This window comes from Macaca thibetana, chromosome 12 (genome assembly GCF_024542745.1).
Source record: "Macaca thibetana thibetana isolate TM-01 chromosome 12, ASM2454274v1, whole genome shotgun sequence".
Classification (NCBI taxonomy): domain Eukaryota; kingdom Metazoa; phylum Chordata; class Mammalia; order Primates; family Cercopithecidae; genus Macaca; species Macaca thibetana.
In genome coordinates, this window is record NC_065589.1 from 91,100,067 (window position 1) to 91,113,837 (window position 13,771).

At 40.2% G+C, this 13,771-nt stretch overlaps 1 protein-coding gene across 5 annotated transcripts in view; it reads left to right on the plus strand.

The window, feature by feature from the left end:
- The window catches only part of CACNB4 (calcium voltage-gated channel auxiliary subunit beta 4), a 267,014-nt gene that overhangs the window by 228,572 nt on the left and 24,671 nt on the right, over nt 1–13,771 (plus strand). For 4 of the 5 annotated variants that reach the window (XM_050752461.1, XM_050752464.1, XM_050752466.1 and 1 more), the window contains 4 exons: nt 885–904; nt 1,128–1,208; nt 2,484–2,542; nt 10,962–11,071. In XM_050752461.1, the coding sequence (XP_050608418.1) occupies nt 885–904; nt 1,128–1,208; nt 2,484–2,542; nt 10,962–11,071 (270 nt within the window). The remainder of the gene's footprint in view (nt 1–884; nt 905–1,127; nt 1,209–2,483; nt 2,543–10,961; nt 11,072–13,771) is intronic. The other variant, XM_050752467.1, reaches the window with a different exon arrangement.

A 13,771-nucleotide genomic window follows, 5' to 3' on the forward strand; every position in this document is an offset into this window, starting at 1 on the left:
GTTGCATTAGGGCATCCAGTGCCCTAATTACCAATTCCAATTGTATTATCAATTTGGAAAGGCAAGTCCAAGGCCCTATTCTGGCCTACCAAAACTGGAGGCAACTGGATTGGTTCTGGAATGGTTCTAAGTGTTTGGGTCCTTGTTCATGTGAAGCCCTCTGATCTACAGGACACTGAATCAAACCAGGTTGCTGAGCTGTGCGCAACTAGACTGGACCTACTTGGATGTCCACAGAATTGCTTTGAATCAGTTATTGAGTATATTTTGCTTTGTTCCCATTTATTGGACATTCAGGACATTGCAGACTTTAGCTATTACAAACAGGAAAGAACAGGAAAAACTGGTTATAAATTTATTTGAAATTGAAAAGCAAGATAGTAGGAAAAATGTGCCAATATTCTAGAAAATGGGCAAAAATGCCCGAGGGAGTGCAGAATTATGAGTTACAAATATAAACATAACTAGTGATTGAGATGCTAGTCATTTTTGCCCAAGTGGTTATTCTGTTTCCTTTTATGAAATTGCATTTGTCCAACTTGTTCCCAGCAACACTGTGCTGTGTCCAGCACGGGAACAACCCATGGTGAAGGCCGGCTCGGAACTTCCAATGTTGTTCTCAACTCCTGTACCCAACTCCCACCCAGTGAGAAATCAGGATATAAGGTCGTTTGTACCAGGGAAGGAGCTGTCTGTTTTTCATACGTCTTCAACATTGACATGTCCAGAATGAAATCATAAAGCAGGTTCTCCAAAGTGGGTGATAGGAAAGTGGTGAAGATAATTATAGGGGCAAATGGGTACATTCTTCCATCTTTTAAACTCATGTACTGTCATTTGCAGAGATTACATATTTTGATATGGCTCTCGTTATTGTCTTTTAGCAAAACAGAAGCAAAAAGTGGTAAGTTGTGTTTCCTTTTTAAATCTACTGTTAAGGTTCCTATACGTACATGCCTGCAGTGCTCCATTTCAGTGACCCAAAGTGGCTGTAAAATAAGGGAAGAGCCTCCTCGCTGGGGACTTTGATAATCATTTGTCGTTTGACCTGAGCATTATGAATGTTGTGACTGTGGAGAGGCATGCTCAACCTCACCTTGTCACACGTGTCGAATCCTCTTTTTCAGACGGAGCACATTCCTCCTTACGATGTTGTGCCATCAATGCGTCCGGTGGTGTTAGTGGGGCCGTCACTGAAAGGTTATGAGGTACAAATATCATCTGTTACTCTTCAGTTCTTGATCGAGCGCCCAGGAGACGGTCGTGTTGCCGCTTGCTCCTCAAGGTTCTGTTTCCACGTGGGTCCTGATGGAAGCCAGTGCTCAGCATGGGAAGGCAGGGGGTACTGTGTGGGGCTCACAAGGCCCTTTGCCCTTTCTTTCCTCTCTTGGACACTTCTCATCTTTTATGTATTACATTGTTTAGAAATACCTCTCTCAGAATATTTACAATGGGAAGATCTGGTCAAAGATTTGCTGTGCATTAAATGCAAAGAAAAGGACTTTATCTGTCTTGACCATTCTCATTATTAGAAGTAATAGACAATGAACAGCACAAGAGGACAAACAATCAATCTTCCAGCAAACCCAAACTTTTAAAGCCCAAACAGAGTTCACCCTGCTGGGGTTTTAAGATGATGGCATATGCCACCAAATCCTTCTCTGCTTGTTTATTTTAAAGGGCACATTTTTAAACTTTGGAGATTAAACAAAACCATGTGACAAGGAAAAGAGTAGAGACTTTGTTTCAGATGTTTGTTTTGACTTTGTGCTAGCATGGATTAAAAAATAGGTAGATATGACATTTAAACTCTGAAGGTGAGCAGCCTCCAGGACACCATTCCCATCGAGCTAGGACAATGTGTAGCACATAGTAGGCACTCAGTACACATTTGCTGAATGAATTAATGAATCTCTTTCAGGCAGATCTAAGAATCCTTGCTCTCTCCCCCTCTCTTTCTCTCTTGTCTTTCTCTGAGTTGGAAATGTCAGAGGGATGAGCAGGAGGAGTGGTCTACAAAAATCCAGCCATGGGCATGGAGAATTTCCTCCAACACGCACAAACTAGCAGCAAGGCTGAGTCCAGTGCTGGCCTCAATTCTCTAGCTGCTCCTCACTGGAGGCAGGCACAGCTCAGGCGTGCCAAGGATGCCCGGCACCTGTGTACAAAGCCAGCCTGTTGTCTCCTGGCAGCAGTTCTATCCCCTAACGAGGGAAGAGGGAAGAGGGAAGAGGGTCCGGTGAACACTGCTGGTTTGTTCCTCAACACCCTGGAGGAGAACCAAGGGGGGTGGAAATTAGCAATTGCACATGGTTAAGCATGAAAAACATCTTCCATGGTAACTTCCCCCCAGGAGACGACTGGCTGCAATAAGGTCTTGGCTCATAGTGCCCTTCCCTCCCTCCTCTCTCACTTTTGACTTCTCTCTCTCTCTCTCTCTCTGCATGTGTTTGCCTCATTCTTTTTTTCTCACCTCTGCAAAGGTAACAGACATGATGCAGAAAGCCCTCTTTGATTTCCTGAAGCACAGGTTTGATGGGAGGTGAGAAATATAGATGTTTTTGTATTTTTATTTTCCTTTAACCAAACTTGTATGATAAATTGAATTGTAGATGTATGTTTCCAGAGATTTCAGAAGTTCTCTAGTTAAAAGTTAACTCAGTATTCTTGGGAAGAATATAATAAAAGAACTCTGAAAATATGAAGTATAACATTGAGTCCCCAATGAAGAAAGGACCAGGAGAAGAAAACTAAGCCATCTGTTTTATTTAAATGTATATGTCTTTATTTTCTCAGTTATTAATAATTTGATACCAAATGGTTTTTATTAAAAAATTAATTAAAATATATAATATTTCTGATGAGTATAGTGGCTTGCTGGTCAAGCTAGGAGTATTTGGTGTGTGTGTGTATGTATATGAAAGTATAAATAGCAGTGTGTGTGTATAGCAGTGTGTGTGTGTGTGTCATATGAAAGTATAAATAGCAGTGTGTGTGTGTAGCAGTGTGTGTGTGTATGTGTATGTGTGTCATATGAAAGTATAAATATCAAGTACTGAATTTTCTCAAACGAAGTGAGTGAGAATTCTTTTAATCATAAGCCTCCCAAAGTGATCATTTTGTAGGGAATAGTACTTATATGGATATTTATTATAGTTGAGGGTTTGCTTTTATTAGAAATTTCCTGTTATTTTATTGATCTATTTTTTAATGTATCTTACTATGATCCATCAACAATATGGCTCAGACATTAGCCATTAAATAATTTTATCATTTAAGTTTTGTGAAAAATATCTAGAGAAAGTTTCTCTGTTTTGCAGAGAAATGGTAAAAAGCCTGTAATGACTCAATTCTAAATATTAAGCTCTTTCATATGCAGAATACAGTCCATGTAAAAATAACCACATGAAAAAACCTGAAGATTTATCAGAAATGTGGAAAATTTAAATAGTGTGCATCAAAAAGTATGGGCAAATGCATCTAATTTATTACTGTAGGATAGCGGAAGAACATCACATTCTTTATTTTTGAAAACAGTAATTAAGCCACTCACTTTCTCTTTGCTAAATTATGAGAATGCGCTAAATGCACAAAATAATTTTAAAATGTAAAAAAAACTTCAGATAAAGTGTAATAAATTGGTACATTAATAATAAAAACAAACATGGTATTGCTTTAAATATAAATTGTATGCATTTGTTAAAAGCTTTCTGGATAATTGGGTAAAATATTCATTAGTTTCTAGAACTATATAGAAAGAAAGTAAACTGAGATTTTAGTTTAAGAAATAAGAATACTTCTAGGTACATTAGTATGTAGGTCAGGCTGCCTTAATAAATAGACCCCAAAATGTGTAGTGATTCAAACACAATGGAAACTTATTATTGCTCACTTAACAGTCTGAGGCAGGTGTTCCTTGGCTGGGAGGGAGGATGGAGTTGGGGGAGGGGAGAATTGGGCAGAAAGTTTGTTCCCTCTGTCATTTGGGGCCCTTAGCCCAGGTATGATGTCTCTAGTCAGCTTGCCGGGCCTGGAGATAGAGCACGTTATTACTCACATTTCACTGGTTAGAACTTGGTTATGTAGTCATACTTATTGCAGCGGAGGCACTCTTGCAGTCCAGGAGGAAGAGAAGATAGAATTTGTTGAACCAGTAATAGCCTTCGTCACATTCATCTACTGGACAAGGGCTTAATAAGAAAGATGTATTTATTCCATTTCACTCTCTTTAAAAAGGAAATAGGCAGATAATGAAGTAGTTTCAAATAAAATAAGTTAAAAGCCCTGAATCCTAGAGCATTGGAGTTGGAAGGATACATAAAATGTCTTTTAGACTAATCTCCCTTCTCCAACAACCACAATCAGATAGATAACCTGCTTCCGTTTGAAATTTTTGGCTATTGGGAATTCACTTTCTAAAAAGCATTGCAAAGAAACAGCTGAACTTTGACTTTGTAACTTAATAGGGTTGGTCTTGGTCCTGCTGTCTGATGCTCTGGCCTTAACCCTAACCCTCATGCAGGTCCCTGTGGATTGAAGGCAGCCAGAATGCCTAGCCCAGTCTTCTGTGTTCTTGGGTGCACATGTACGGTTCCTTCAGATATGTATGGAGTCACATGGTTTTAACCTGTGGAGCTGTTACCTAAGGCAGTTCTGAGCAGTGCCGAATCCACTGGCCCCATAACAGCCCTATCTGAGCAAATCCCTTCCCATAAGACAGCCTACGTTTGCATTAGATTATTTTGGTCTATAACATACTGATACACGACAGCGTTGTTAAAGGTTTGCCTTCAAGAATGAAGAATCTGATGTTCTTCCTCAATCCTGAGGCCCAGAAGAAGGGAATTTATTTAATTGTAACAGCAGAGATTTGTCCTGAATCAAGTAGAATTGTCTGCATCCATTACTGTACGCATACTGTTGAAGTTGGTTTTAATAGAAATCGAATGCAAATTTCAATCTCAAGTATTCATGGGATCTGATGACATGGCAGAGGGTCTAGAGGAAGAGCCCAGCAGCAGCGAAAGTAATAGCTGAAGAGAGAGACTTAGCCCTGGAGAAATCTGATGTATTTCTCCAGCAGGGCTGAGGAAAAAGACAGGTAAATCTTAAAGGGGTGAGGGGTGAGAGAATGGACTTGATTTCAAATATTAAGAGGCCAGGCAGCAGGATGAACAATAATGAGTTCCTTGATTGAGTGTATGTGGAGACTTTGATAAGAAAGAAGAAATTCGCTGGTAGCGTCACACTGACTCTGACATGTCTTCTTCGTGGGAATATTGTTAGGTTTTGAGCTATAACATTGTGCTGCATTATGTTTTACCAATTGATACAAAGAGAGAAAAAAACAAATAGTCTTTAATTGAAACCAGCCAAGAGAACAATGACAAGGAAGGTTTTAGCACAGTGACACGGCATAAACAATACGTTCTAATGGAAACCTACTCTGTGTTTCACGGGCTATGAATGCAGTGCGTTAGACAAAATAGGAGAAAGTCCTATTATTTTTCGGAAAGTGCAAAGAAGGGATCTGTTGGCTATGAGGCTTTCTTCTTTCATCTGCTTTTCAGATCTTAGTAGAAAATAATTCAACAAATTGGATGAAAGTCCAACTGTTTGACTATTGCAGAATCATAAACTTGGGATTTTTTTGATACCTTAGAAATTATTTGAGTCAGTTTAGAGCTACTTATTATACAATTTTATTGCTATAGCTGCTATTGTGGGGCCTAACTGTGATACATGTAAGAAAAACAGAATACTAGGCCGGGCGCAGTGGCTCATGCCTGTAATTCCAGCACTGTGCGGGGCCGAGGTGGGCAGATCAACTGAGGTCGGGAGTTCGAGACCAGCCTGACCAACATGGAGAAACCCCTTCTCTACTAAAAATACAAAATTAGCCGGGCGTGGTGGCGTATGCCTGTAATTCCAGCTACTCAAGAGGCTGAGGCAGGAAAATCGCTTGAACCTGGGAGGCGGAGGTTACACGGTGAGCCGAGATCGTGCTATTGCACTCCAGCCTGGGCAACAGGAGTGAAACTCTGTCTCATAAAGAAAAAGAAAAACACGACACTAAATAGTTCCTGAGTGCCCTCTGTATTTGTGAATATCCACATGGAGCAGTGATTCCTGTGCTGACGAGGACACCGTGGATACAAAATGGGCATGGAGCTTCTCTCTTCATTTCACACCACAAATATTCATTGGGGATTACCCGTTTGGATGAGGTTTGTTCAGCTGGCTGAATCTACCATTCACAGGCTGAACAGCCAGCAGTCAAACCAGTTGCAGTTTGTTGACCTATGCCAGTCATTTCAAATCCTCCCAAAAGTTGTTACTTTAGGCTTTTGACAACTGGATCAGATCAACTCTATGACATTTATTGGACAATTTGTAACTGATAATGATCATGGCCAAAAATCTTAGATGAACATCATGTAATCTACACAGATAAGATCTCAAGCTAAAGGATGCTTTTAGCCAAAGAACACATAAAGGGAAAAATAGGCTTGAGAAAGAATTTGAAAGAAAAGAAGCTAAACATACAACTTAGGGAGACTCAAAGAGATAATACTTATTAATAAAAGGAAATGGGAATAATTGGTGCTATCACAAGGCAACCAAGCCGTATAAGAATGAAGATAATTTCTAATTGCAGTCAACAAATGGTAAAAGAACAGCCACAACTTCTGTTTCATAATCAATTTCATTCTTCTATGCATTCTTCCTACTGTTCTCTATTCAAATGCAGACTCATAAACAGCCACTCAAACACCAGTAATAATTAATTGAACACTTCAGTGTCAAACTTGAATATTTAAATTAGTAGTTTGAGTACAACATATCTGACCTGATTCTCTCACCCACATTTCACAGACTCTGGGAATGAGAGAGTTCATGGTAGACTGCCCACTTTTGAGAGTAGGATATAAGGAAACTATCTCCTTCAAGTCTTTAAATCTCTAATAATTGTTTGCCTTGTGTACATTATATATGTTTTTATTAACAGAGGACCCTATGAATAATTATTTAAGAATGCACTTTTATATATAACCTTATTTGCTCTTAGTGGCAATCCCATGAGATAGTTATGGCAAAGCTACTATTACCATTTTATTGATTAGGATACTGAGGTCAAAAGATAGAATGACTCATGCAACTACCAGGAGAAAGATCCAGGAAGATACTCAGGTCTTCCTGTGTGTTTCAGTTCTCCTGTAAGTGCACTGTTCCATTCTTTGGAACACTTTTCCCTACTAATACTAGAAGTTTTCCAAAATTATTATACTGTCTGGGCTGCATATTGGATGTAGCAAGGATAGAATACAGACAGATCTTACAGCTGTTATGTTACCAGCGTGGAAATGCAGATTATTTTTTAATGAATGTGTTATAACTGAAAACAATATCTTTCCACAGAAAATCACAGAAAACTAATACAGCTCATGAGGGATTGCAGCAGTTAGGATGAATTCTAAAGTGGAAATAAGCAACAATGGGGGTTCAGATTTACTCTATTTAGGGAATGATGTTTGCTAGTTTTCAGGAACATTTGTTGCTACATCCAGTCTGCTGGGGAACTAAACTCCTATTAGTCTTTTACCTACTGGCCAGTAACTACTAACAGCAAGTCACAGGAAGTTTTCCAAGGGAACTTTTTAGAGATGTTTATTGAACAAGGTACATAGGAATGCTGAGACTAGGGGGTCTCAGGATAGCAAGAAAAGAAGTAGAAAGGATACTACTTTAAGTTAAAAATAGTATATAAGCTAGATAGTATTCAGTTGTGAATGTGATTGCTTTTCTGGAGAGCCTTTTACAAAAAAGAATTTTGGGTTTGGTGTCTGATTTTGATAATAGTCAGCATCTTTGCATAGAAAAGAGAAACTCCTATTTTGTCTTACTGAAGGTTTTCTAGGGCTAGGCCTGTCTTCTTCGGAGCTCTGTTTTATGCATGTGTATTTTGATTAATAAATAACTTGCATTAGCAAACTAACTTGCATTAGCAAATAAAATGAGAAAACATACCCTTTATTGTCTGCATCTTTCCCTCTATTTTGGAACTTATGAAGCAGTTTTTTCCTGAATTTTTTCAAACTTTGGCTGTGTTTGAAAATAGCTTTGTAAAAGTACTTTTGTAACTCAGAAAAAGTAAATGTGGATCTGATGCTAATCTCTTCAGATTCGAAGAACCAAGAGTCTCTTGTCTGTATAGAACTAGAAAATTTGATTTTCACTTAAGCTGAATAGAATTCAACTTTCTGGGTTGTTGGGTCCTCCAAAAATCATTAGTCTAGAAAGTTGAATTCTGTCCCTAAACCTACCCATTTGTCTCTCATCATATATTTGGATTGCTCTGAAACATGCCTGTATGTTTCTATCCAGCAGCTCCATTCTTAAAACAAATAAACCAGCAACCCAAAAACACAAAAATAAACACACATGGCCGGGCATGGTGGCTCACGCCTGTAATCCCAGCACTTTGGAAGGCTGAGGTGGGTAGATCACCTGAGGTCAGGAGTTTGAGACCAGCCTGGCCAATGTGGTGAAACCCCGTCTCTAGTAAAAATACAAAAATTAACCGGGCATGGTGGCACATGCTTGTAATCCCAGCTACTTGGGAGGCTGAGGCAGGAGGATTGCTTGAACGTGGGAGGTGGAGGTTGCAGTGAGCTAAGATTGTACCACTGCCCTCCAGCCTGGGTGACAGAACGACACTGACCAAAAACTGAAAATTAAATTAAAAAAATAAAACCACACAAACCCTACTCTGGAAAGGAAAGGAGCTGCCTATGAGACTTCATGCCTGAAAGCTGCAGTGGCCAACTGGAGTAATGGAAAGTCGGGTGGGGGTTTACTCTACCTCAACTTGATTTAAATTCTTACTATCTCAGAGCAAGGCCAAGACTGACTGTGCATCCGTGCTTGACCACTTGACTCACATCTGGAGATTCGGGCTTGTAGAACACTGAACTATAAGAGAATGGTGGAGTCAGGTGACTTGGCACTGACCCGATGCCCAGGGGCTGGTTTAGACCTGAGCTGTAACTAACCATGTGTAGCTTTCTGTGTGTGTCTCAGTTTCCCTCTTGGTAAAATGAAAAAGTTGTTACACCAGTGTTTTCTAGCAGTTGAACAGCTTTTTATAGTGAAATCATATATAAAGCCCCAATGCAGAAAACAGAAATGCAGGCGTGTTTACCTGGCACTGAGGATGGTGAAGCTGGAGCCCACTGAACCTCCCTTTAGTCCTCAGAACAGTCCCTGAGGTGTATCTGCAAAAACTCTTGGTTTCTGCGGGGGACAATTTTGAAGATGCATCAAATAATTATTAGGGTCTAACAGTTCTAAAAAATTAAGAATTGAAAACTTCCTGACAACCTACAGCATATAAACATAATGACACAGGCAAGCAGTACTTTGCTTAAAATGGCACCAGAACTTTTGCACAGACTGTTGTTTTAAAGAATGATTTCCAGACATCTGAGGAAAGGACTATTTTAAATTCTCCCCAAGGCTTTAGGTCACTGAAATCAGGTACAGTCTCCTGACAGTGTTGTCCCCAGACAGGTATGAGATGACATATGATTCAGTAATTGTTGATAATTCTACCCTCCTTCCTTCTTCAATCCCCAAAGAGTTTGAAAACAGAAGAGAATGGGTGTACTGAGTATAAAAGGGGAGGGGTGCTACTTTCCTTGTCTCCTTTCTGGGAACCAAGCTGTGAAGATAAGAATGGAGAAAGGCCCATGGTGACAGTAACTGGTTTAAAGAGGCAAACTTTGAATTCTACTGGTAGATGATTGGAAATTGAGCAATCTCAGTTTAAAATAGTATTTAAATTCTAAGTTGCAGATGTTCTCATTTGATAAATCATATGCAAATAGATGCCCCTCTGCATTTATTTGCAATGTCTTTACTTCTTCACTTTTTTTTTGAGACAAGGTCTCACTCTGTCTCCCAGACTGGATTGGTAGTGGCATGATCTTGGCTCACTGCAGCCTCTGCCCCCTGGGCTCAAATGACCTCCCCCACCTCAGCCTCCCAAGTAGCTGGGACTACAAGCATGTGCCACCACACCAGGCTAGTTTTTGTATTTTAGTAGAGACAGAGTCTCCCCTTGTTGGCCAGGCTGGTCTCGAACTCCTGACCTCAAATGATCCAACCACGTCAGCCTCCCAAAGTGCTGCGATTACAGGCGTGAGCCACTGTGCCAGGTCCTGCTTTATTCTTGCATGACCGCAGGATACTTTCTGACTTAGCAAATCCTGGCACAATACTCACATTGCTCTCAACTAGAGTGCCTTATGACTGCCCGCCCGCCGTATGCATTCAAAGTCATATGCAAATATGCTGAAGAATCCTATGCATGCAGAAAAAATAAAACCATTTTTTCACATGTTTACAAATGAAGTATCCCTTCGGGCCCCTGGAGAATCACGTGTGTATCACAAAAGAATGCAACTTAGCCACAGACTGGTTGATTGTCTTTGATAATCAAAATGAAGAGTGTTTCCCAGCTTTGACCAGCATCATTAAATCCCAGAGCAAAGCATTTGTAGTTCCTGAAGGTCTTGTTCAAGAGCAAATCAACTATGAATTGTGGCAAATTGTATTGCTGCTTCCTGGAAAGAGCATGGTTTATTTATATGTTTTGGTTCCTTCCTGGTATGGTGTGTATTATAAAGGGAATTCAGCAAGGCAGGCCATAATGGACGAAAATATTTTTAATGGAGTAGGTTTTGTGTGTGTGTGTGAAACAGTTTAAACCTTCCTCCATTCTGCTCTGCTTGCATTCTGATACTAGCCAGAGCCTGTTTAAAACACTTGTGGCCAATGTTTATTATACTGCGGTTCCCCTGTAGTATGTAAATTGGTTATTAAGTACTGTGGTTCTAAATCACTTGGAGAGCCCCATAACATTTTTACTGGCTTGTTCTGTTCTGTGTTCCTATTCATAGGATATCAATAACGAGAGTGACAGCTGACATTTCTCTTGCTAAGAGGTCTGTCCTAAATAATCCCAGCAAGAGAGCAATAATTGAACGTTCGAACACCCGGTCCAGCTTAGGTAAGATGTTCAAATGTGGTACTTCTTCAAGCTGTGCTTACAGACCGGGCTGACACATGGTGCATTTGTGAATGTCTTTGTCAATTTGTTCCCCATTCTGAATGGCGGGAGCACTGAGTACCTGAAGAGAATGCTAGCTATGGCAGGAAGGCAGCAGAGTCTTGCAGTAGCCAGAGCCTGCTGTCTCTCAGCTTTAGTCAGTTAGCTAATTAGTCTGGTGGGAAGAATCCTCAATGGGCTCTCGTAGTCTTTGCCTGCCTAACCACATGAAACCACTCATCTCCGCTTTGCTCAGCTTCTCAACGGGGCTAATGATATCTGTCATACCTGAGTCACAGCGGACGTGAAAGGAAACGAGGTGTTCAGCCTTCTGAGATCTTTAGAAGAAAAGCTAGATAACAGTGTTCTTGGTGTTGCAAATGGCAATGACCATTAGTAACATGCAGGGACTTTAAACATGTCTTTCCTGGGGTACCAGTCGGAAAGCATCCTAAAATTCCCCATGATGGAGAAGAATAAAAGACTGTAAGTGAGTAGCTCCATCAAGCCATAGGTGAACAGGGCTGTGGAGGATGGAATCACCACCCACAGAAGCAAGTCCATAGTGCTGGTGAATTACGTTGTTCATCAGGAAAGCCTGTTCATGGTCTCCACAATTGCCAAGGGTGGTGTAGTCCGCTCATGACTTCCTAGGATTCTCTTTACATTCATATTCTGAGGGCAACTTGTTTTAACTAGGAAGGATAAATAGGGCTCTTCCATGCCTTACATTTTTTAAACTGTTGAAATTAGCTCTATAGATGATAGAAAACTAAACAAAATTAAGATTTCCAAGACAGAGTGCATGCCCTAACATCACACTAAGAACCCACTGACCTTGAGCCAAAGATTGTACAATTTGTAAAGAAGGTACAAAGTATTATCTGCGTATTCCTGACATGGGATTGGCACATGATCATTGCTAATAAATGTTTGTTGGATGGTTGCTTTGTGAAGGAATACGAAACATACCAAATAGAGTAGTGGTCAGTGCTTGTGAGGAAAAGATCCCAGCGATTAGTGGTCCCTTCTTTAGTCTTGTATTTAGAGCCTTCCACATGCAGAGGGAAGCATGCTCAAAGGCACAGTATTGTGACCTGGAGGAGGTACAATGGCAATGTTGATGGTGAATCCTATTAGGTAATGACTAAAGTTAAATATCATGGGTGACAAGGACATTAAGTTAGGTTGAGGATTTCTCAGATAAACATCAATTCTCTGCTCTCCTGTTTTCTACCCATTTTGTAACTCCTTATAGTGTCTTTGGCTTTTAACTACTCCTTCTAATGTATGGTGAAAGGCTAAAAGATAATTAAAAGCTTAAGCCAGGTTGTCTGACTCCTTTAACCACTGACACCTGCCAAGGGCTTCACCCGTATTCACTGAAGTCATCCTTACAATCCAGTCACCCGCTGTCAGAGTCAGTGGGGTGGATGGGGGGGCAAGTTAGAGTAAACAAGAAGAAACAAAGTATATCTCAGCTCGTGGTTTTTACCTTTACTCTTTAAAGTCATCTACCCACAACCATTGGAGTTAATTTCATGGCAATCTGTTAATATTATAATAACCACAATGTGATCCATTTGTATGCTTATTCATGCACATTTGTAGATTGCTTCATCAAATGTTTATTGAACACTTGTTATGTGCCATGCATTACACTAGACTTAGGGAATACAGACATATCCCACACACAGTGTCTTACCCGTGGGCAAAGAGACAGAAGGGACAGATGGTTAGAATACCTGTGACAGTGGAATTATGAACAAAGAGCTGGGGGTATAAAGAAGAGTAGGGGGTAGGAGATGTGTGAGAAGACTTCTCAGGAGTTATATTTGAGCTGGTTCTTCAAGGCAGGAGTGTACAAAGACATTGACATGTAAACAAAAATGTATTGTTGAGAAAGAAGTAGATTTGTGTATAGCATGCTTAGAACAGGGAAGTTGGGGGTGTGATTTGAGAGGAACAGAAGAGACTGAAAAAGACCGAGGCCAATGTGTTGGGGTTCTAATGTGCCTTGCTAAAGAGATCTCCAAAATAGATCCCATGCAATGTTAATTTTACAACATAGTAATAGTTGTTACATTCAGAATGTTTTCCATTGTCAAATAAATTTGGAAATGATGGATTAAACTGACAGGTTTCTTCTCTGCAAGACTCTAAGAGCCTTGAAGATGTAAAGGGTAATGCATGTTTGAAATTCTAAAGAGAAGCTAGTATGGTATGCAATATATCCCTTGCACAAAACCCCCTTCTTCCCATAGGATATCTTATGAGAGTATTGTTCCAGAGTACTCACTTTGGGAAATGTTGCTTTGGGCCTGGGGAGCCACTGAAGTGTTTTAAGCATGGGAGAAATATGAACAGGTTTGGGTATAAGGAATATCATTTGTGACAGAGATCCTGGAGAGAGGTGGGCCCAAATCAGTCATGATCAGTTTATAGAAGTGTTCATCGAGGTCCTCTAGCATCATAGTCCATGACTCCCCAGGGCTCCATTTGACTAGAATAGGATTATGAGGAAACCTTCATTGGAACCCCTCTGAGAATCAGTCCAGGTAGCCAACATTGTTTGGTTTGGCTGAGATCTTTTTCAAAAAAAAAAAAAAGAGAGAGAGATGGCTATATAGATAAATGTGCCTCACAGATAAAATGTATTTA